The 22,845-nt window shown below is 41.5% G+C and overlaps 1 protein-coding gene across 4 annotated transcripts in view; it reads right to left on the bottom strand.

Annotated features, from left to right (window-relative positions):
* Positions 1-22,845, bottom strand: part of TGFB2 (transforming growth factor beta 2) — an 81,021-nt gene that overhangs the window by 4,981 nt on the left and 53,195 nt on the right. For 2 of the 4 annotated variants that reach the window (XM_025420984.3, XM_035711041.2), the window contains 4 exons: positions 3,622-3,754; positions 3,389-3,499; positions 1,706-1,768; positions 364-517 (listed from right to left, as the gene is read on the bottom strand). In XM_025420984.3, the coding sequence (XP_025276769.1) occupies positions 364-517; positions 1,706-1,768; positions 3,389-3,499; positions 3,622-3,754 (461 nt within the window). Of the gene's footprint in view, positions 1-363; positions 518-1,705; positions 1,884-3,388; positions 3,500-3,621; positions 3,755-22,845 lie in introns of all 4 variants that reach the window. The other 2 variants (XM_025420982.3, XM_025420983.3) reach the window with 1 other exon arrangement.

Below are 22,845 nucleotides of genomic sequence, written 5' to 3'. Positions count from 1 at the left end.
TGGGTCCCTTCACACCCCAGCTGTACACAACACCAAGTGATTGATTCCAAAAGATTTTTTTCATAGCTACCAACTGCTTACAGCTATTGTGAATATAAAATAAGGGAAAAAATTAAACAACACTGTCCTCTGGTTGCTTACAACTTAATTGGGAAGGCAAAACCTACTCTTCAAACTGATCAGCGTTACTCGTGATTTCACCTACACCCTACATTCCTCCTCATCCAAAACAAGGATTTCTCCAATACCCATTCATGTGTGATGATGAACGGGCACCCAGCTGACTGGAATTCACTGGACATATTACCAGCAGGTGGTACACATTAGCAACCCCAAATAGAAAAGATGGAGCAAAATACTTACCCTACTGTGCTGAGTGTCTGAACTCCACAAATATGGGCATGCTCCAGCACAGAAGTTGGCATTGTACCCTTTAGGTTCATGTATCCATTTCCACCCAAGATCCCTCTTGAAATCAATGTAAAGTGGACGTAGACAGCAATTATCCTGCACATTTCTGTTAGAAGAAAGAGCAGGGGAGATTTTATAGCTGATTTCCCCCTACCCTTCATTCCAAGCCAGAAAAAATGACTCATTCACTCATTCAAACAGCATCCAACAAGCAAATATCATGGGCCAGGACCAAATGGCTTTACAGTCATCTCAAATGACTTTCATGATGGAGTGTCATGGTGACCTGCTGGACTACCTTCCCTTATGAATTCTATGCCCTGAGTCTCTTGGTTGTGACCTTGAAAGTCAAATCTTTCCCTTGAATGACTAGATACAAGCAGAGAGGCGTCTGAAGAGACCCATCTTCGTTTTCAGCCAACACTGGGCAGTTTTGCCAATCAGCCTCGACTGCCCTTCCAAATATAAAATGGGTGAAGTACAACAGCTATTTTCAAAGAACCATCTAAGGCATTTTCCTTTGAGAATGAATCCTTTATTTCATCTCCTGTTCCTTGACCCAAGAATGAGCCAGAGATCAAGAAACATGGAGGCTTGCTTAGTGCAACATTAACCCTGGCGAGCAAAAAAAGCCATTTTACTCATGAATTCTTTGAGTGCTTTATCAGTGAGAACCCCTCACTGCCCCATAGCTCTCAAAATAAAGAAATAACCTTCCTCTTACGAGCCCTGATAAGAAACCACAGGAGAACATTCACACTCTCCCCACCATGAGCTCTTATAGGAGTGGGAAATAAATTTGTGTTGCCTTCGCTTCTCTCATACTCTGTAGATAACGACACAATAAATAGTATTCTTCTTCTATTTCTCTCATCTCCATGAAAAAAGGTATGGCCATGGGCCTACCATGGGGGGTGAGGGCTTCATGTGGACATTGAGTCTTTCCAATTAAGGATCCACCATCTTACCCCTCAAGTAAGCTTATATTTGCTCTGGGGAGCAAGAAGCTCATTTTCTTCTTCAGCCCCAAAGTGCTTCAGGGGGATTTGGGAAAAAAATTCAGTGGACTAATTTTCTGACTTCAGACTTGGTTCATTGCAAAAGGTTGCAGAATACAACATAGAAAAACTGTTTAAAGCCTCCGGGAAGAATGACATGAGGAGGTATGGTGGCTATCCTGTACTATACCGGGTCTTAAGCAATGAGTGGAGTTTAGGTGAATTTGTAAGAAAAGACAAAGGCAGTGTAAGAGTTAACAGACGTAATTACTTTGTTTTATTTTTATTTCCTTTACCTAAAACAATAGGCTGCATCCAAAGCACGCTTCTTCCGCCGGTTGGACTGTTGTGACTCAAGTCTGTAGGAGGGCAACAACATTAGCAGGAGATGTGGGGTCTTCCCACTGTTTTTTTTCCTAGTGGACTTTATAGTTTTCTGATCACCACTGGTATATGTGGAGGTGCCATCAATACCTTGAAAAAATGCATTTGGGTAACAAACATTTAGCTTTACCTTCATCAAATATAACCAGCCATTCCTTTTTCCTTTGCATATTGTCACAAATAGCCGCGATGACCTCACAACAGCATCATCAGCTGGCTACAGTCATTCCCCACAGAAATAGATCTGCCACAATGAGACAATTGCAGGTGACAATGAACACTTCTCACTGAGGCTCTTGTCAGGAGGCCGTTTGGTGTCCAAGGCAGGCCTTGTTGCTAATGAAGGTCACTACAGGAGAAGCCTTTGACCAGAGTCCAAGGGCAAACTGGGTAGTTTATTTTCGTCAACGCTCAGTTGAGGCTGTGTTCATCCCCCCAACGACTGAAGGCACAGCGGAAGAACATGCCTTGTCCCCCCCACCCCCGCCCCCCCGGTTCACTCTCCTCCTCAGACTACTACACTCAAAGACTTTCCTAATGAACACAGCCCGAGACCTACACTAAATTGCAGTGAATTAGGTTCAAGTGAAAGAGAAGTCATCCTTACCTAATGCTATTTGGGGAAGCTGTGAAGAAAGGGCTTTTTCATTTATTTTATGGCATCCTCAACACTTTCCTGATTCCATCTGAGATTTAGAAACTCGAGCTCTCCAAAGCATGCTCCAGAGACTGCCAGTTTAAGCATTTAATCTCCACACTCTAGAGAATCGTGGCTAGGTTAGAGACTGAAATAAATCTCTAGACCTCCGGGAGAATTTTTCCATGAGCAAGGGCCACTGTAGCCTTCTGCAAGTGGATGGAGGTCCCGGGTGGTGGTAGCTGGGGCAGGGGAAATCAGCTCCTGACGTGGTGGTGTGGGGTCAAGGAGGCACGAGCACACAGCAGACTTCCCTCTTATCTCTCATCATCCAAACCGGTTATCTAATAAGGGAAGTAACTCCAACCCTTGGTATCTCTTCATTCTCCTTGACCTTCGGCTCATCACCAACAGGTAAGCAAGAATAGGGAAAAACTAAAGCCTCTGTTTGTCCTTATAGACTATTCTAAAAGTCTGATAAGGAGACCACTGGAAATACTGGGCACCAATTAGAAATGGTGGAGTGTTCTGATACATGTAAGGTGAGGTAAAGAGGCTGTGGTGTGAGGGGAAATATGGTTGTAGGCCTCTTGACATTGCACTTGGGACATTATCAATGGATCTCCTTGAGTGCATGCTATCTTCTTCTATATTAGCATAGCTGGAAACTTGCTTAAATGAAGAATAAAAGGCTTAACTGACTAATAGTTTGGAAAGTTGATGAATCAGTCAGCTAGTACTGCCAAGTCATCACTTGGCATGTAGCAGCATACAGAGGCTTGGTCCAATTCTTTCTGCCTTCATATATCTTTCTCAACCATATATTTAGCCAAACAATGAAAACTCCTCAGGCCTCACCAAACAATCCCATTCTCACATGCAAATGGACTTCATCCCCCATGAGATTATCAATACAGGCCCTTCCCTCCCCCACCTCGTAAGACCACGTTTCAGTTACCTGCAAATCTTGCTTCTAGCTCTTCACTTTTATTGGGAATGATGTAATTATTAGATGGTACAAAGGTGCAGCAGGGACAGTGTAAACTTATTTTAAATCCCAGGTTTCTGTCTGGAAAACAGTAAGTCAAGGAGGTCATTTGGATGTGTGACAATACCCTTAAATCTGCAATCAACTTACAATAACGCGGGGTCACTGAGCATCTAGGGACGAGGACAGAGGGCGGCTGTAACCTTTATGGTGGAGCCATTCATGGACGGCGTCGGTCACGTCAAAGGAAAGCCATTCGCCTTCTGCTCTCGTCTTGACGACTTTGCTGTCAATGTAGCGCTGGGTTGGAGACGTTAAATCTTTGGATTTGAGAATCTGGGGAAGGAAGGAGAAAGGGAACAAGCTCACTTGGCATCCGGTCAGGATGACTAACCCAAAACCATTAACAGTATTCCAATTCATTATCTAAACCTAGCTCCACTCTGGTATACCCATGTTATTGTCATCTAACAGCATGGCTGTGTGCATAAAAGCATAACACCAGGCCATCTGCCATGAAAAATAGAGCTACTAAGTCAGCTGTGTGTTATGATAAAGGTGACAGGAACCATAAAGCCAAGTGTCTAAGAGAAAGTGACAGTAATTATTTTACTTTGCTGACATAAGCTTTGTAAGATTTCAGCCATAAATTCTATGCTATTAAGTTAATGGTTTTGTTGTTCTGCTTCTCCACTTTTTCAAATCTGGAGAGCTGGGAGCTGGGGAGGGACAGGAGGAGTAGGCCAGTTCAGAGGACCCATTCTCACCCTCTGAAGGCCCTGGGTTATAAATCTCCTTCTAATAAAGAGAAAAAGGTCCTAACCCGGGTTCCTAAATCCACCAACATTAATACATGTGGCACGCCTCAGCTTTTGAGGTAAGTCTCTAGCTGGGACTTTTACTCTCAATGTGACTTGTTATGATTTATGAAGATATTCCATATCCCACAGACGAAGAATGAATTTGGGCAGGAGCAGTCTGGCACAGTGTGTAGTGAGAGTCTGAAAGCAAATCAGCCTGAACACTGAGACTTTAGAAGGATTCATTTATTTCAAATATATAAAGACCAACTGTAGTATGTTCTTGGGTTTCTATAGGAAGTGCATGCTTTAGGTAGTTTTTAAAAATTCTGAGTGTCTTTAAATGATACTGTTTTATGAACCGGTCAAGCCAAGATCTCAAGTCTCCTGAACTCTATCGAATCCCTACCAAACCCGTATCTTGCCTTCCCTCCGTACTGAGGGGCTTGTACTGCTCTTCCTGATGTCGAGTCTTAACTATTCCGTTCTCATGTCATACATATGGGTTGGTCTCTCCAACAAGTTCGGAAGCTTCCCTGGGGCAGTGATCTTGTCTTCGATTTGATGCCATTCCCAAGCATGGCACTCACTTTAATCAGTGTCTATGAAATGACTATCTGAATATCTTGAAGATTTATGTGCTCTCCTTTAAACCTCGCAAAACAAAAATGCACAGCTTTCCTGCTGATTTTAAAATGCACTTTTCTTCCATGTGTGTACATGATTTGTTTCAGGTAATTTAGCAACAAATGCTTCCTAAAACATCTGGCATCATGGTCGGCTTTTTTCTGGATTATGTCAGTTTAGAAAGAGATTCCTCCAGTGGACCTTTGGGGGGCTCTCAGCGAATTTTAGACAAAACCTACTCTATAGTCTTACCCTCGAGGTTTAACAAACTCCACTAACTGGAGACAATCTAGAGGCAATCATGATTCCACCACAGGCAAGAGATGTTCTTTGTGAATTAAGGGAAGCAAGTAAACATGGCCCGAGGGCTGGGCATGCTGGGCTCTGGGTTTGGCACACATTATTTCATTTAATTTAATCCTCAAAACATTCCTATAAAGTAGATTAAGGAAACTGAGACTCAGGGAGGTTCAGTAACTCACGCAGTGCCTCATGGTGAACACGTATGGAGAGAGGATTCAAAGCAATCCTCTAATTTTCCCACTTCAGTGCTGGATTTTGAAGGCCAGAGAGTTACAGGAGTCAGATTTGAATCATAATTCATCCTTACCCTCTTCTAGATGACAAAAAACATTCAGTGACAGAAGCAAAGGTTTTTTAATAAGATAAAAATAAATGTTGGTACCAGATGGAAATAGAACAAGTCGATTAAACATAGTTAATGCTGACATAAACCTATAACTTTATTTTTTAAATTTTTTTGAGATGTTATTTATTTATTCATGAGAGACACAGAGAGAGAGGCAGAGACAGAGGCAGAGGGAGAAGCAGGCTCCGTGCAAAGAGCCCAATGTGGGACTCAATCCCAGGATTCCTGGATCATGCCCTGGGCTGAAGGCAGATGCTCAACCACTGAGCCACCCAGGCATCCCATAAACCTATAACTTTTAAGACACAGCTTAACAGCAGTCCAATCCTCTGTAAATCAAACCTTTCCTTGAAAACACTTCCAGTTGGGCAAATAAGATACCACGGATCCAATTCATAAAAATGGGTATAATTAACCTAACCTAGGATAACCATGATAATACAATATGTGAGACGTTTTCAGGCATTTCCATCTGCTTTACTGCTTAAAAATTAGTAGCAAATCCAGAACTCATTTTTTTAATTTTAAATTTCCTCCCCTCGGTGGACCTCCTATAATGATACATTATTTCATGATGCTTTTATATTGGCTTCACTCCTAACCAGTACAGTGTATGTCTTATTCATCTTTATATCCTTAACACTTAGACACAACATCTAGAACAAAACATTGCTTTCATTGTTGTATTAATACATATTTTGTACATATATAAATTGATACATAACACATCTTATCTAAGACATCTATCTCTGATACAAATCCCTGAAGACACAGAATTTTTTTTGAATGACATATTGACCAAATGGGCAGAAAACACACATACCAACAAATCTATGGACATTCTTCAGAGCAAATGGGTAAATCTAGATGGTCTTGCTTTAAAAGCAGATTGAAAGGGAGCAAAAAGATTCTGAAAGTTTCTCTCTTAAATCTCATTTTCTAATAAGTGCTTCTTTGGTCCCAAAACACCAGTAGGTTCTGACAGTGGACAACTTCACATTCTCACATGACTGATAGGTCCTCTGTGTCTTTTCGCAAGTTCAAGAACAAGCCAATTGAAACCACCCAAGAATGACAGCCAGTTCTAGCTGAACAATTCTGAAACAGTGTGGTGGCTTTGGTCTTGTGGGTTTGCTGCCTCAGACTTTATGGCCAAGGACTTCTTAAACTCACTTGTTGCAATTGAACTCCTTTCTTACCAAGTCCTTAGTGGAAACAGGAAACAGCTGCCTTCCATCACTCATAGACTATCCCTCATACGCTTGGAGACTATTATTAAGTCCCCCTCAGCATGCCTGCTCTCTCTCTCTAAGCTAAATAAACCCTGTTCCGTTAGCCCATATTTAGAGGGGCAATTTCCCAAACCTTTAATCACTTGGGTCACTAACTAGGATGAATGATGCTATATTAAAGTACTCCTCCTACAGCTTCGTGGTGGTGTTTCAGAACTGGCTAGAAAGCCTTCTAATCACATCTCAGAGTCTGAAATCTTAACTTGAAAGGTATCTTCTTTTTAAGAATAGGCACAACCTCCCTATTCCCAGTTTATCTTCCATTCATTACCCACACAAAATTAAACTGGAAGGGAAGAAAATCAACCCACTGCTATTATTGATTAGGACTTTCCCGAAGTCAAGAGTTTACACAAAAATGATTAGATCAGTCAACTTCCCACTCCATTTCAGCCTTTGCCGTCATCTTTCTTCAGTCTCCCAACGAGTGTATTGGATGGGAACAGTTTTGAGTATCCAGCTGTTATATTTTTTCTAGAGCCAAAGTCACCACTAAATTCCTCTATACATTGTATCATGACAAAGATAGTTTAGTTGAACACTGGAAGCTCTCATACCTGGGTTTCATTTAACAGCCAGATTAACCATGATTCCCCATTTGTTCTGTAATATATATTGGCTTATGCTGGGGTTCATTGCTGGAAAGCAACTCTCTAGTATGTTCTGAGAACTTCTGGTCTTACCAGTTGAATTGTATGCTTAGCAAGTATCCATTGTCTATGTTTCTAAACCTTTGTATGATAGTTGGACTTGATATCCAGGGGAATCAAATAATCTAGAAATGATGAAATGCAGGCCCAAAAGTAAAGAGAACTGTTGCTTCTGTGAAAATCAAGTTGAATGCTTTGGAAAGTCTTCAATACAGACAAGCTGCTTAAAAAAAAACATTTTTTTTAAAACAGTTTGGTACTTCCTCAAAAAGGTATACATAGAATTACCATTTGATTCAGCGATTCCATTCCTAGGTATATAACCAAAGGAACTGAAAGCAGGGACTCAAGAGATATTTGTGCCCCAATGTTCATAGCAACATTACAATAGCTGAAAAGTAAAAACACCTTAAGTGTTCATCAGTATATATATAAACACTATAAATAAAATGTACTATATACCCACAACAGACTATTATTTGGCCATAAAAACGAATGAAATTCTGACACATATAACAACATGGATGAATCCTGAAGATATTATGCTAAGTGAAATAAGCCAGACACAAAGGGACAAATATTACAGGATTTCACTTCCATGAGGCACCTAGAGTAGGCAAATTCATAGAGGGAGAAAGTAGAATAGAAGTTACCAGGGGTGGGAGGTAGGGAAAATGGCAAGTTACTATTTAATGGGTGCAGAATTTCTGTTTGGGGTGATGGGAAATTTCTGGAAATAATGAGTGCTAGTGGTTGTATGACATTGTGAATGTCCTTAACACCACTGAATCCAATGCTTTAAAAAGGGTTAACGGGCTACACTTACATATATTTTGCCACAACGAAATCTTTTCCTAATTTTAGATGTTAGAGAAACAGCTATAGAAGAAATAACAAAAGGAATAATATGATAGAAACCTAGAAGGATCCTGGGGTGCCTGGCTGGCTCAGTTGGTTAAGCGTACAACTCTTGATTTCAGCTCAGGTCATGATCTCAGGATCCGGAGATCGAGCCCCATGTCAGGCTCTATGCTCAGCGTGGAGTCTGCATGGGAGTCTCTCCCTCTCCCTTTCTCTCCCTCTTCCTATGCTCTTCCCTCCACTTGCTAAATAAATAAATAATAAATAAATAAATAAATAAAATGTCAAAACAAACAAACAAAAAACAACCTTAGAAAGATCCTGCACACAGGTTGCTCAATAATTTGTCCTGAAACTTCTTTGTTCTTCAAAGAAATGAAAAACTAGAAATTGTAGATGGTGCATAATGGATATGTTTCATGCCAAAAATACAACATGGATTGGCAATAGGCAGAGCCACAGTCAAAGAAAAATCCTTGGCCTTTTATAAAACACTCAGCATGTAAATTGTGTATGTGTTTGTGCGCATGTGTGTGTGTCTTTGTGTATATAAACGCATATTTATACACATATATGTTTTAAGTTAAAATACTTATTTCCCTCTCTCACTCATTCACTCCTGTTTCTATAATCCTCTGCTTTGACTTTTTTCTTTAAATAACAGACCAACAACTGTTTCTGATTGAATTAGAAAGGAGAGCTTCTAACATACTGAAAATGAAATTTAGCTGCCTCTCGCTTAGCTACCACCCACAGCGGTATGAATGTTACCTTCATTACATTATTGATATACACACATTATCTATAATACGTGCAAAATACCCACATACCGCCTTTGGCAAGGCTCTAAACTCTTCACTGAATTACAAAACTCCCTACACAAAAGGATCCATTCATCTCTCTGCCACTGGAAAGCAGCCAATCAGGAGTGGATCTAGGCAAAAGTCACTGATGTTACCCAATAGTTGGGGCCAAAAAAAAAAAAAAAGAAAGAAAGAAAGAAAGAAAGAAACAGAAAACTAGATGCAAAATTATAGCCAGAGGAAATCTTAGTCTTGAAGGAATAATGTTGTAAATCAACTCAGGATTTGCCTTAGACACCGAGGGTGATACCGATTCCTCTCCTATGAGGCATTGCAAAGAGGTATAAGGAAGTATTAGGAATTCTATTTTACTTGGCATATTCAGGCATCAACGGACCTACAGGAAAACCAGGGGGCCATTTCAACCAGATTTCTATTGCAAAGGTAAATTTAACAATAAAGCTGTAGAGAAAAAAAAAAAAAAACACGACACTGGGTTAACTAGTTGTTGGTTTTAAATGCATTTAATGTTTTTAATGTACTTAACATTTAAATGCATTTAAATGTTTGTGGTTACAGGCACAGAGTGATTAGCAAATGCCGAATTAAGCATTTACTCTGCTGGCCCTGAGCACTCTCTTCTCAGAGGTGCCTGACCCCATATTCCTTAACTTCACTCTCAGGAAGCATCAGTGTTAGAGAGGCTCTAGAAGGCCATCTGCTCCAACCCATGCAGTTCATTCATTCAGATCTGTGTCTCCATCTGAAGACTTCTCTAGACAGTGGACTCACTACTTCTTGAGAAAGGCCCTCTCACTTCTGAATAATTTGTATGTTGTAATCCTTCTTTACCTTGGACTTAAAATCTCCATCAGTCTTACTCAACAGTCATATCACGGCTTCATATTCATACTATCATTTCTGTTTTTTCAAATATTTGCACATTTTCATGTGTTTTGGTCTTCGCAAAAACCCTGTAGGGTAGACATCAAGGCCCTCATCACCTACAGTCTGTAGCCAAAGGGAAAGAAGCCTGAAATACTTACCTGGGTGACCACAGCGCTGTAGGAAAGTCTGGACTAACCTCTTGCCCTCTTCATTCCGGTGGAGAGGGCTTCCCCCGTAAAGTGTTTTGTTCTCTGGCACTAGAGAGAAAATTCTCTTTCTTTTTTCTATGTCAGGCCCCAATCATAGGAGGCGACTTCTCTTAACTGCTTCCTTCAGGACAAGGTCTGAAGTGCTTCACCACCCTTGTCAAGCCCCTTTCCGATGTTTCTCTTACAATGATGTCCTCACCACATTCAGATGCTGCCTCACAGAATGTGGAGAGTATTCCAGAATGTGCCACATGTGGAAACAAGGAGCTATGGCTTCCCTTGTTCTGGTCACTATTTTTAATGCAAACTATTTACTTTTTGGCAGCAGCCACATCACACCATTGAGTCATAGTAAACTTTTTATAAAATAAAACCTTTGTCCTGACAGAAACTGTGAAGTCAGATTTTCCATCCCAAATCCTTTCTGGAATGACATGGACTGAAGAGAAAGAGACGAAGGGAGGCAAAGAGGGAAGGGAAGGTTGGTTTATCTAGCTGTGTGGTTCTCTAACTGCAGTGTGCGTCAGAAACATCTGGAGGGCTTATTAAATACAACACAGATTGCTGAGCCCCAGCCCCCCAGCCTTTCTGGTCTAATAGGGATGAGATTGGGGCCCAAGAATTTACATATCTAACAGATTCCTAGGTGATGCACAAGCTGCTGATCGACTCTGAGAACCAACTCTCTCGTCTATATGCAATTTATTTTTGAACCCAAATGCAAATTACACATTATCTCTGTTAATTTTGAACTTCTTATTTGACCCTGACCTTGGGTTTTTAGCCTTTTGGGATCTCTCCAAATCATGTTTGCTGCTCAACATATATGCTATCCTTCTCAGCCAGATTGTACCAGCAACTGTGCCCTGTGCCAGGGTGTTGATAACTGTTAAATCACCCAGGGTCCAAACCGTAACCTGTTGCTGGATCCTTGGGTCCTTCTTTCCTTGTTGGCCCTGTTCCTTTCATCAGCACTCTGTGCTCTGTGATTATGTTGTATACAGCAGAAAAAAGTAGAACTTGACTAGTGTGAGGCATGAGGCCCGGTTGAGGCTAGGAGTCTCACCCATCTTCACCAACTGACAGTACAAGTCACTCAGGTTTCTTTGAAGAACCCCCTAGGGTTTGCCAAGTGCCTTTGGAAACCATTAATGTAGCAAAAAGTTGCATAGGCTCTGAAATCAGGCAAACATAAACTATCACTTACTGGATCTGTGATTTTCCTATTTATGAAATGCATTAATAAAACCCACTTTCTATGTTAAGAGAATAAAATAATGCACATGTAGGGAAAAGCATCTATCACGTGGCTGCTATTCAATAAACATGAGTTATTATCATAATTACGTTCCTTATCTGGTCAAAATCTTCCAGAGGCTTCTACTGTCTAGTGAATAAACTCCAGATTCCATAGTTTAGTATTTCAGACACAATTTGCCACCAATCTATCATCCTCAACTCACCTCTCATTCCTAGGAAACTAATCTAAATGCTACCCCTGAAACTTATATTCCATGTCCCACCTCTGCTTTCAGACAAGTATCCCTATCAGAATCCCTTCCCCACTCTCACAATTTTTATTTAAAAACAGAAACAAACTTAACAATAACAAAAAGCCTTCCCATCCTTCAGCCCAGCCTTTTCAGTGAAATGGTTGCTTTCACTCTGAAATCAGTTTTCTTGTCCCAGTCCCTCAGCAATACTGTGTTTGTCAAGCATCCGGCCCCTTCCTTGCACACAGTGGCCTCAGGGGTAATCCCCATGTGTGTAGATGTCCATTTCTCCCAAGGGAATAGCAAACTCCTAAAAAATAGAGGAAAACATAGACTTATCTACATCTCCATAATCCCTGTACTCTAGTCAGCTGACACATAGTCACTGATTTAATTTTAGAGATTTGACTCTCTGGGGTTGAAATCTTGCTAATATCAACATTTTCTCTCCTGTGAACAGACAACCAGAGCGCACTCGTGAAGGTGTTTTTTGGCTTATCTACCGGAGGAACTAGGAACTAGTGATTCTCCAGCATAGCACTTGTACTGACTGTGGAGGGGCCTTTTGCCCACATGACAAAAACCAAAACCGAAACCAACCTACGTGTTCTAAAATATTTAGTATGGTCAGCTCTTTGGTTTAGCCATTCATTCATTTGTTGGATAATTCCTGGGCATCTGCTACGTGTCTGACTCCTCATTTATTCATCTGTTCCAATTTATCTCATAGCTCACTTCCTCTGGTTTAGTTCAATGGATACTAAACACTTGTGAGCAAGGCATTGCCCTTCTGTCCAGGACAATAGGATGGCCCCTGTTCCTAAAAGAGTCCACGCTCTAGTAAGAGAACTCAGACTCTCAACAACGATGTAAAGCCCTGTGTTCACAAGGGCACAGTGAGGTCACTGAACTAGGGTTTCACCTGGAGCAAGGAGATAACAATCAACAGGGTGAAAAGGTAACTAGTACCATCTGAAAGGCTGGGGCAAGAGTACTGTGCAGTGTGAGAACACAGTCCAGATCACAGCAATGTGCTGGCTCATTACAAAAGAGAACACATAAATGGCTTCTTCCTTTCTCTGTGGGGCTCCTTTATCTGTCCTAAGCACCACAACCTTGAACTTAGAGTTTTCTCAGAAAGTGTGTTAGACTCCCAGGGGCTGCCTGAGCGAAGCACCACAAACTGGGTGGCTTAAAGGCAGAAATGTACTCTCTCGTCATTCTGGGGGCAAGAAGTCAGAAATCAAGGTGTTGGCTGGGTCATGCTTCCTGGGAAGCCTCCAGAGGGGGATCCTTCCTCGCCTCTCCCAGCATCTGGTGTTTTGCTGGCCATCTCTGGCATGCATTGGTTGGAAGCTACCTAACTGCAGTCTCTGCCTCTGTCTTCACACGGTCATCTTCTTATAAGGACACAGATCATACAGGATTAGGGGTCTTCCTTCTGATTTTATCTACAATAAATGACTCTATTTCCAGAAAAGGTCATATCCTGAGGTACTGGGGAATAGGACCTTAACATATCTTTTCTCGAGAGAACACAATTCAAACTATAACAATAGGTGTTCATAGGTTACAGTGGGCTGAGTATGTTCTAAATGTCCTGACCATGAAGTCCTTCCAAGCAAAGAACGTTCTGGCTCTTTCTTATTCTTTCACAAAGTCTTTTCCACTGAATCTGCACAGTTCCTTCCTGGTAAATGCTTGTTGACTTACAGACATCATTAGAAAGACTCACACAATCAAGTGACAAATAAGCTTGAACAATCCATCTTTTATAGTGATCGACAAAAACTCTTTCTTGGAATTTTATGCACACACATCATAGAGATTATGTATGCGCGTGTGTGTGTGTGTTGTATGTATATGTGCACGCATATATATATCATATATATGTATATCTCAAGGAGGATGGAAAAAATGATCAGTGTAAACAACCCTCTACTGTATTTTACCCTTTCTGTTTAATATATTTCACTGTGGAAAGAAAATAAGAGAGAAAAAGCAAGAAAGGAATTTTCAGGTATCAGAAAGTAGGGGGCTTTACGGAGAATGAGAAGTAGGTGAAATGGCTTTTCTTCCCTCTGAGGCGTAAATGTACCCCTCTGTTCCTGCTGAATGCAGCCTCCGTGAACAACACTGGGTCACTTTAGGGGTGCTTAACAAACCAGCACACTGCCTGATTATCCTTCAGAAGTGGCTTAACAGACCCAATACTTATCTTGCTTCTCCCATCGCCCTGGCTTGTAATTGCCCTGGCTCCTTTGAAATCGCATCCCTCTAAGAGGCCACAGTAATGTATATCTCACGAGAGCTTCGAGAGGGCCTGCATAGTAGACTCCCATGGAGTACATATCAGCTTCAAAAGAAAGACACCCATAAAAATACAGTCTCTCTGGAGCTCAGATATCTACCTTATTATGTCACTATATTAAGACTTTCTCTTTAGAGTACAGAGTTCCTGTATTACACATATCCGTGTGCAATTATGATAAAGAATGGCATATATAGATCTTTAATGACCTTTATGGAAATGTCACCAGATATGTCTTCAAGCTAAGCGCGCGCACACACACACACACACACAGAGGAAAGCCTTTCCTCTGTGATGAAAACACCTTATAATTCTCTATTGTTTCCTTCCATTTTTTTTTTCATTCTCTACAGATGGGCCTTTATGCTGACTGCACATACGCATAAACCAGTAAATGCATTTCCACAGGTTTGAGGGATGAAGGAGTCCTTTGTGTGAACAACAAGTCTCTCAGATGTCACAGCTCAATAGCATTCATAAGACCATCACAGATAAATCACAGAGCAGAGAAAAAGAGTCAACTGCACAAAAGTCGCATCAGTACAGGCAAGAGGGAGATGTGTGTAGTACGACATTTGATGACAGCATTTGAAGGGAAACTAAGTCAAGACCTCAAGTTACGTCAGTCGTTGAGGCTGGACCACACAGCCGAGTATGATGGATTTTGGTAATTCCACTTGTTTCCTGCTATGGGAGGAAGGAGCCTCCCCAATAAGACTATAAGCCCTCTGGGGCCGGATCTTCTGATTTTCTTAATTGATCTTCCTTTCCAAGTCTACTCTGACTCGACACCAACACATACATACTTGAAAACCACACTTCCAACACCCTTTCCTACTTCCTGGCTACCAGTAACACATATGGCCCACATTACAATTTAAGTCCCTTCTTATATTCAGCTGAGAACTTGAATTTAGGGGGTGAGATTATAAAGCAATGAGTCAAAAAATAAAGTAATGAGCCTGGGTTTTCTGCAAACAGAGAGAGTTTACGGGTTACCTAAGAATATCAGTTTCATGAATCTCTTACGTAATTTTCTTTTTTCTTTTTTCTTTTTTTTTTTTACTTACATCGTTATTATCCACTGAACCAGCACTAGTTTTGAATAAGTAACAAAAAAATGGGCAGATATATGTTTCTTTCTTTATCAATAGTTAGACATCATTAAAACTGATGTAGCAAAATTTCCAAACCCAAATAAATGAAGAGATTTCTCAAAAGAGTACCCCCGTGAATTACACACTTATTTCACAACATTTCCTTGTACTTGAATCTGATTTTGAAATGTTTCTTAAATTCACTGGAAAACATTTGTTGAACACTCACTACGCACCAGGCACCATTCCAGGAATTTGTCCCTAAGCGGTGGAGGTGAGACTATAAACCAGATAGAGGTGGAATGGAAGATCAAGTAGGCAAAATGATCGAGGGTGTGGAGGGGAAGTGTGCAGTGGAGAGTGGGGGTAGGAAATTTGGGAAGAGGGGCTCTGAGATGTTAGGGTGACCACGAAGGCCTCTCTAAGCGGGTGACATCCGAGGAAGCACGTAGGGGCATGAAGAGAGCAGGAAGGAGAACGTGGGAGGAGGGCACAGTAGCCACAGGCTTTAGGAGGAAGCGGATGCAGGTGTTTGAGGTGTAGCAAGGAGGCCAGTATGGGGGAGGCACCTGAGTGAGTGAAGTCAGGCTGGGGCGCTGGAGGGCTAGCGAGAAACAGGTCCAGACACAGTAAGGACTTTGGCTCCTAGGCGAAGTGAGGTGAGAAGCCATCCCAGGACTTTGAACAGGGGCATTTAGATCTGCCCAATATCTTAGCAGGACTCACTCTCACACACACTCTAAGGGGCCCAGGGGGCAACAGCCAGACCAGCCAGGAGGCCACCGCAAAAGCAAGAGGCAAAAACCACTGGGACGAGGGTAGTAGCAGTAGAGATGAGAAGCAGCTGGACTTCATATCTATCTTTTAAAAGCAGCTATCATGTAGGAAAATTAATTACTTTTCAATTTCCTCTTCACTAGAACTCTGGCAGTTTTTGAAAATTAACACTACCTTTCAGAAGCTCGGATTTGTTTTCCACTGAAGGATATTCCCAACTATGTATTGGTAGGTTCTGAACATGGTTCTAGAACAGAAGTTCCAAAAAAAAAAAAAAAAAAAAATTCTGAGCACTGTTGGTATCAAGAAATAAATCTACATCCTCCCTCGGAACAATTTTGGCCTACCTGGTGGAGGTTATAGTAGAGTTAGCGTACGTTAACAGTTTTTTAAAGTGGAGCCTTATTAAAATCAAGCGTATATCACGCTTATTTGTGTGGTGGGGAAGTGGGAAGAGGTAGTGACAGGAGCAGAGGATGAGGTAAAAAGACAGCAGTGGAGCCCTCGTCCGATCAGAGATGCCTGACAAAATCACAGAGTGGTTTTATAATCACAGGCCACCTCTAGGGGAAATATAAACCATGCTCTAGATGATAAGCAAAACCCTGACAATAGTGCACTCCTCGTGCATCCGACAGGCCAGACACTTCACGTGCATCCTCCTCCCAGTGACTCGCTAGACAAGAACCATTATCTCCATTTTATGATGAAAAACTGAGGCTCAGAGACATGAGTGATTTGTAAGGCCAAATAGCTGATAAATAAGGAGAGGTGGAAGATGAAGCCAGCCCTCTGCCCGGCCACCCTGCAAAGATTCTCTTCTTTCCTGCCTGGAGCTGCTCATCGGCAACTGAGTGAGATGGCCAGGAGCAGAATTGAGGTGAAAATAGTATTTCAGGAGGCTCTGAAGTGAACTCCTGGTTCAGCCACTGAAAACCTGACCCTGCAGCAATGGAGGTCGGGGAGGGGGAGGAGAGGGGTTCATTTCTAGGAGATTTTGAGCAGAGCATACATTAAAGAGACTGTTTCTTATAAAAGTTCAAACTCCATGCTTTGGAAATAATAATAATAATAATAATAATAATAATAATAGTAACCATTGAGTAGAACTACATTGTGCTAGGAGTTTCCATGCATTCTCTCTTTGCTTTACAAAGTCCTGGCCAAGTGGGTGTCTTTACCCACAGTTTACTGACGTGGAAATCGGCTCAGTGACGTGACTTCCTTAGACTCTCCAGGGGGGCAAGACCACAGCTTGAGCTCATCCTGGCCCCACTCCAGAGCCTGCGTTCTTCCTACTAGTGTGGGCAAGTGCTCTAGAGCATGGCCACTGGGGCCAGACTGCCTGGGTTCTAATTCTGCCTCTGCATGGCCTGGGCGTTACTTAATTCTCTGTGCCTCAGTCTCCTGGTTTGTAAGATGCAGCTAAGAAGCCACTTCATAGGGTTATTGTAAGGATTGAATGAATCAATCTACATAAAGCACTTAAAGCGGTCCCTAGCATCCTGTGCATACCGTGTGTTAGTGATAGTTACTGATATCGTTACACAATCGTATCACACAAAAAGAACATGGAATTATTAGTTACTGTTGAAGGACTATCAACATTTCTTTGAATACATTGGGGAAGGACTACTGTTCATACTACTTTTGGGGTCCCGTCTGCCCACAAGGGTAACAGACACTTGGTAACATCATCACTTAATGTAAATGATAACGATCCGACTTCCTTATGAGGCAAGCCTGTCATTTGATCAGTTTGAAAAAAAAACCTGAGATATTAATAGCCTTGTGCAAACAAAGTGTTTATTATATATACCTCATGGCTTTTTTTTTTTTTTTTTTTTTTAAGGGGGTTACTATACGGTGTGTCTCCAATGTGGCGCCGGAGTCAGGATCAGCATTAAGGGGACTGTATGCTGTAAAATTCTGTACAACAGGAGCCCAGTATAATTTTTTTTTTTCGGCACCACTTTTTGCAAGTCTAATTTAACAGACAGTTTTTTTGGCTGACCCCTTTTTATTTTACACACCCTTGGGCAACATGAGAAATGAAAACTGAACTCTGTGTGTGTGTGTGTGTGCATATGCACATGTGCACATGCATGTATTTGGGGTCCGGAAATGGCGGCAGTTTTTATTAACCCCATTCGTGTTGTGTTCTCTACGATGACGGGAACTTCACCCTTCATTTTGCAGCATTAGAGTCCCTTCAAAAGTAGGCTAGGCCATCAACCTTACAATGTTACAATTTTCACTGTAAAGCCTCGGGGGTGTGCAAAGTTTAAATCTGTTGCAGAGATTTTAGATAGATAGATAGATAGATAGATAGATAGATAATAGATAGATAGATAGATAGATAGATAGATAGATAGATAGATAATAGATAGAGAGAAAGATTCCTCTGAAACCCACTTGAGCTTATTTCATCTCAGCACATTTATCTTCTACTGACTAACAAGGACCCATCAGCAGATTATAGTCTCCCAAGCCCTCTGCCACCGACACTAGTGGCCTCATACCAGCACCATGCAAGAAGATAACATTTTCCTCCTGATGCTTTATGATGAATGAACCCATTACATCACATTATCTCCCAATGAGTTATTTTGCATGATTTTATTACTGGTCTGAAACTAATACATTAATCTTAAAAATAATCTGACAACTGACTTTGGCAGATAACTGTCTAGAGGGCTCTTTCTCTTAGAGGAATCAAAGACTTAGAAGCCAAAATCTAAGAGAGGACATGGAAGGAAGGGAACTAGTATATGCGGAGTGCCCACTCCCCATCTGGCAGCTGGAGACATTGTTTCATTTCACCCTTACAATAAACACCAGGCTAATCAGGAATTATTAAGAAAACTTGGTTCACAATGCTCATGCCATTGAACCCTCCACTATGTTGCTTCATAAACGGTGAACAGAGAGCAAAGATATGATCATCAAATCCCAGGATGTTACTACACACATTGAAACACAATACAAGTAGTGTTCCAGCATGATTAAAGAAAATGCTCTATATATTAATTAACCAAACCTGTTCCAATCTCAACCTGATTTACTCAGATATCCCTGCTATAAATATTATTGGGCTCAAAGGAATCTCTTGATTCAGACAGATGGCTCCACCCAAGGAGTCCAACCAAGATGCCAGGCTGCCCAACCCCCTCCAATTCTCACAACTCCCTTTCTGGAAGAAATGAATTCTGAGGTATTTCTCTGGATCCTCCAGCTTTTGCTTTAAAAGTACCTTGGGTGTATCTCTATTAGTAGAAAGACTGTACTTTTGAGACACAGTATCATATAACTGTTTTTGAGGCCATGAAATTTAGGGGTAACTTGTTATTCAGTGAATAGATTGTCAAAACAGTCACAAAGGTACAAGTCTTATTATCCTAGAGGTGGTAAAGTTTGAAATGAGTAGTTAGAGTGAAAATAGTGAGTTAGTGAGAGGAAGCTAGAAATATCTGAAAGCTCCACGGTCCTTTGAAGTCAATAGAGCTAACATTAAGTATTGGTTGGAGGTCCCATGGGGCCATGAAGTGATGACGGCCCTTAAATAAGTTAATAATTTCCTGGAGCCTCAATTCTTCACTTGTAAAACTGGGAATTTACCCCAGTTCAAAATGGCAGGTGCCCTTGCTCATATTGGTGATATTTATTTTGAAGACTATCTCTCTTCTATATTTTCTCTGTCTCATAACTCTGGGCATGATTTTAATCATAAATATAGGAGCAAGTTAATCAAAGAAAGATGTGTTTAAATTTCCAAATGAGCTGAGAGCTATTTTAAATATTGCAGGTTCGAAGGCATTTCCAGAGCACCGGAGCTTTATCTGATCATATTCCAATAAAGGCTGTCTTTGACATGAAGCTTGAAAAACATGGTAAGGGTCATTCCCATGTGGAAAAAGTTCAATTTTTACCCTTTTTTTCCCCTCTTCTTTTTCCTCGTCTATCAAAGGCCTTTATCTCTCTCATATTCCCTCCAATATTGGCGTGTATATTTGAAGTCCTACCATTATCATACCGGTATCTGCTATTTAGAGTCTATCAACATAACAGAAGTCAGAGAGAGGAGGACAGTAAGACTTTATTTACCACCATTCATCAAAGTTCTGACAGACTATTCTGCAGAGAAAAGAGAGCAGTGAGAACTCAAGTTCCCTTGCCAAGCTAAATGTGACTTCCACGGAAGTTCGGGTGTCCTAATGTTCCAAGGCAAGGAGAATCAACAGATGGCCAGCCCTGGACAAAGACAAATTCTGAACTCACTCACAGAAAAGCTTTCTTAGGCCTTTCCAGCCTGTTCTTCTGGCTCTAGAAAGAGTACTTGTATACATTTTATGGGACAGAATGACCCCAAAACCCTGCCTGAAATGTGTCATTCCCAATGGAGAATGAAGAATGATCATACCCAAAGAAATGAGAGCCTTTTCACACCACATCTGTCAGTTCTCTCTCTCTCTCTCTCTCTTTTTCTCTAGGGAGAAGCAGAATCTATAGAAAGGGACTGTGGGCAGTCCTTATAAAAGCTCCTATAGGGCTTCCGTACTTGGGGGAGTGCCTGCACTCACACATGAACTTGCATGTGCACATACATATGTACACACATTCTCCCCCTGCTTAAAACCAATGCCCTGAGGAACTCTAATAAATTATCCATTCCACCATCTGAACTGCCTGAGAACCCATTCATAGTCATCCTACCGTTCTTCTAGGGAGCGGAATGTCAATTGCATGTCAAGCAATACAGTAATCAGAGGGCATCTAGAAACTTTGGATGCTCTGTTCTGAATAGTGGAGCTTTCCAAGTAGCTAAAGATCTCCCCATTTAAGCACCAAGTCTTTTTTTTTTTTTCCAAAGTAACACTTCAGCAATTTTGGACACATAAAACCCTCTGAAATTTTATTACATGTATTCAGTTTCCTGAATATAATTTAGCCTCACCTTCAGAACGCAAGGCCCTTATCATAAGTACCAATTTCTGTACTGGGGCTAGACCACCAAGTGTCTGCTGAGGCCAAGTGGAAAGTCAGAGAACAAGCCCAAAATGGGACTCCAAATAAAGACACCACAGCAGATGTCGGAAACCAGGTCAGATGCCTGAGCTCTAAGGCCTGGGTTAGCCATAAAGAAGGTAAGATTTAGAAAGGGTGTCCACAGTAAGCATTGCATTCATTCTGTGACCTGATTTTCCCAGCTAGCATCATCGAGGTAAGCGGGCAAAAATCTTGAGTCTAAAGCATCTGCTTCTGCACAGCGTCTAACTCCAGCCCTCCACTTCTAATTCAATGCTTCTAATTTCTTGTGGTCCTAGAGATGATCAACTTGGTCACAAGTGAATAAAGGGCCAAAGGTTGCTTTTCTGGTAACTCAGCTACATGTATGCCTTGCGTCTTCTGGTAGGGTGATCGGGGTCTCTGACTTACTTCCTAGTCATAGCTCAGGAGGGTAGACTGCTGCCCCATTGAGCTCCAGATAGATAAGGGGTCATTTCCTTCCTTACTTTCCTTCTAAAATCATCTCCTTCCAGCTTCCTCCTATGCTCACCCTATTCATACAATACGCTTCCATCTTGGGTTGTACCTTTTCCAACTGGGAACACCAATCTGTGCAGATCTTGCTGCTCATGATGGGACAGGTGGTGCAGCAGTAACCTCTGAGAAGGCACACATCCACTAACAAGTCACTAAGGAAGAAGTCACTGAGGTCTTCTAAATTACCAGCCTCAAGGGACACCTCCCTTCCCAGCATGGAGAGGACCTCTGAGACTAAGGCAAGTGATCAGTAATTCTGCTATCAGAGGCCACCCTCAGAGCACAGGGTCAGGGGCCCACGAATAACAGTGACTTAGCATCTCATGTTCTAGATCTGGCCTTCAATTTCTCAGACAACTGATATGGGGCCAGGGAAACATTCCATGATGCTATTATCCATACACAAAGTCATGTAAAAGCAATTTAATTTGAAAAAAGAAGAAAAAAGAGAACATGTGATCGTGTTTTTGTTTTTATTTTTTTAATGACCTTGAATTATATATCTAGCTACCTTTGATCTAGCTTCTTTTCCAGAGAACACAGTCTTTGCTTTCCCCCCAAATATCAATCCACCCTCTGGCTAGCCTAGTTTCTCTTACTTTTTCTTCTATGCTGGCTTATCCTGAGGCAAAGAGGAAGGAAAAGCACAGCACGTGAGGAGGAGCAAGCACTTGGGAGCCACAGCTGGATCTGTATGGCCACCCTGCCATTCCCTAGTTGTGTGACCCTGGCCCAGCGACTTACTTTGTCTTTGACTCAGCGTCTTTCTCTATGAAAAGGAGGACGAACACAGTAGTTGAAAGAATGCCTTCAATGGGTGAATGGGGTCAAAAGGTACAAACTTCCAGTTATAAGATAGATTAAGTCCTGGGGGTTTCATGTAAGCACAGTGACTGTAGCTAACAATGCGGTATTGTATCTTGGGAAGTTGCTAAGAGAGTACATCTTAGAAGTTCTCACCATGGGGGCAAAAAAAAAAAAAAAAAAGTGTAACTATGTGAAGTGATGCGTGATAACTGAACTCATTGTGGTAACCCTTTTGCAATACATGCGTACATCAAATCATTATATTGTACACCTTAAACTAATATCATGTCACATTGCAATTATATTTCAGTGAATTCTGGAAAAGAAAAGAATGCCTCATCATGCCAGTTTCACAGTATAGCTGTGAGTATTAATGGAGACACTACTTACAACACGTTTCACAAAGCCTCTGGGACCCAGGAAGCCGACCCTGACCCTATCCTAGGTGGTGACAGGAAGTAATGGCTGCCCTCGAGGTGCTCTCAGAACATGCATTGAGATTTGAGGTTCTCCAAGAAGGGGTTCTTGGGGATTCATTCTAATAGGTAAGAACTGTTTTGCACAAACACAGATGTAAACTAGCACCTGAAGACTCTTTTTTAGAACTTTGAAAACTTAC

This window comes from Canis lupus, chromosome 38 (genome assembly GCF_003254725.2).
Source record: "Canis lupus dingo isolate Sandy chromosome 38, ASM325472v2, whole genome shotgun sequence".
In the NCBI taxonomy this organism is placed as follows: domain Eukaryota; kingdom Metazoa; phylum Chordata; class Mammalia; order Carnivora; family Canidae; genus Canis; species Canis lupus.
This window is presented reverse-complemented; position numbering and strand designations above follow the sequence as displayed.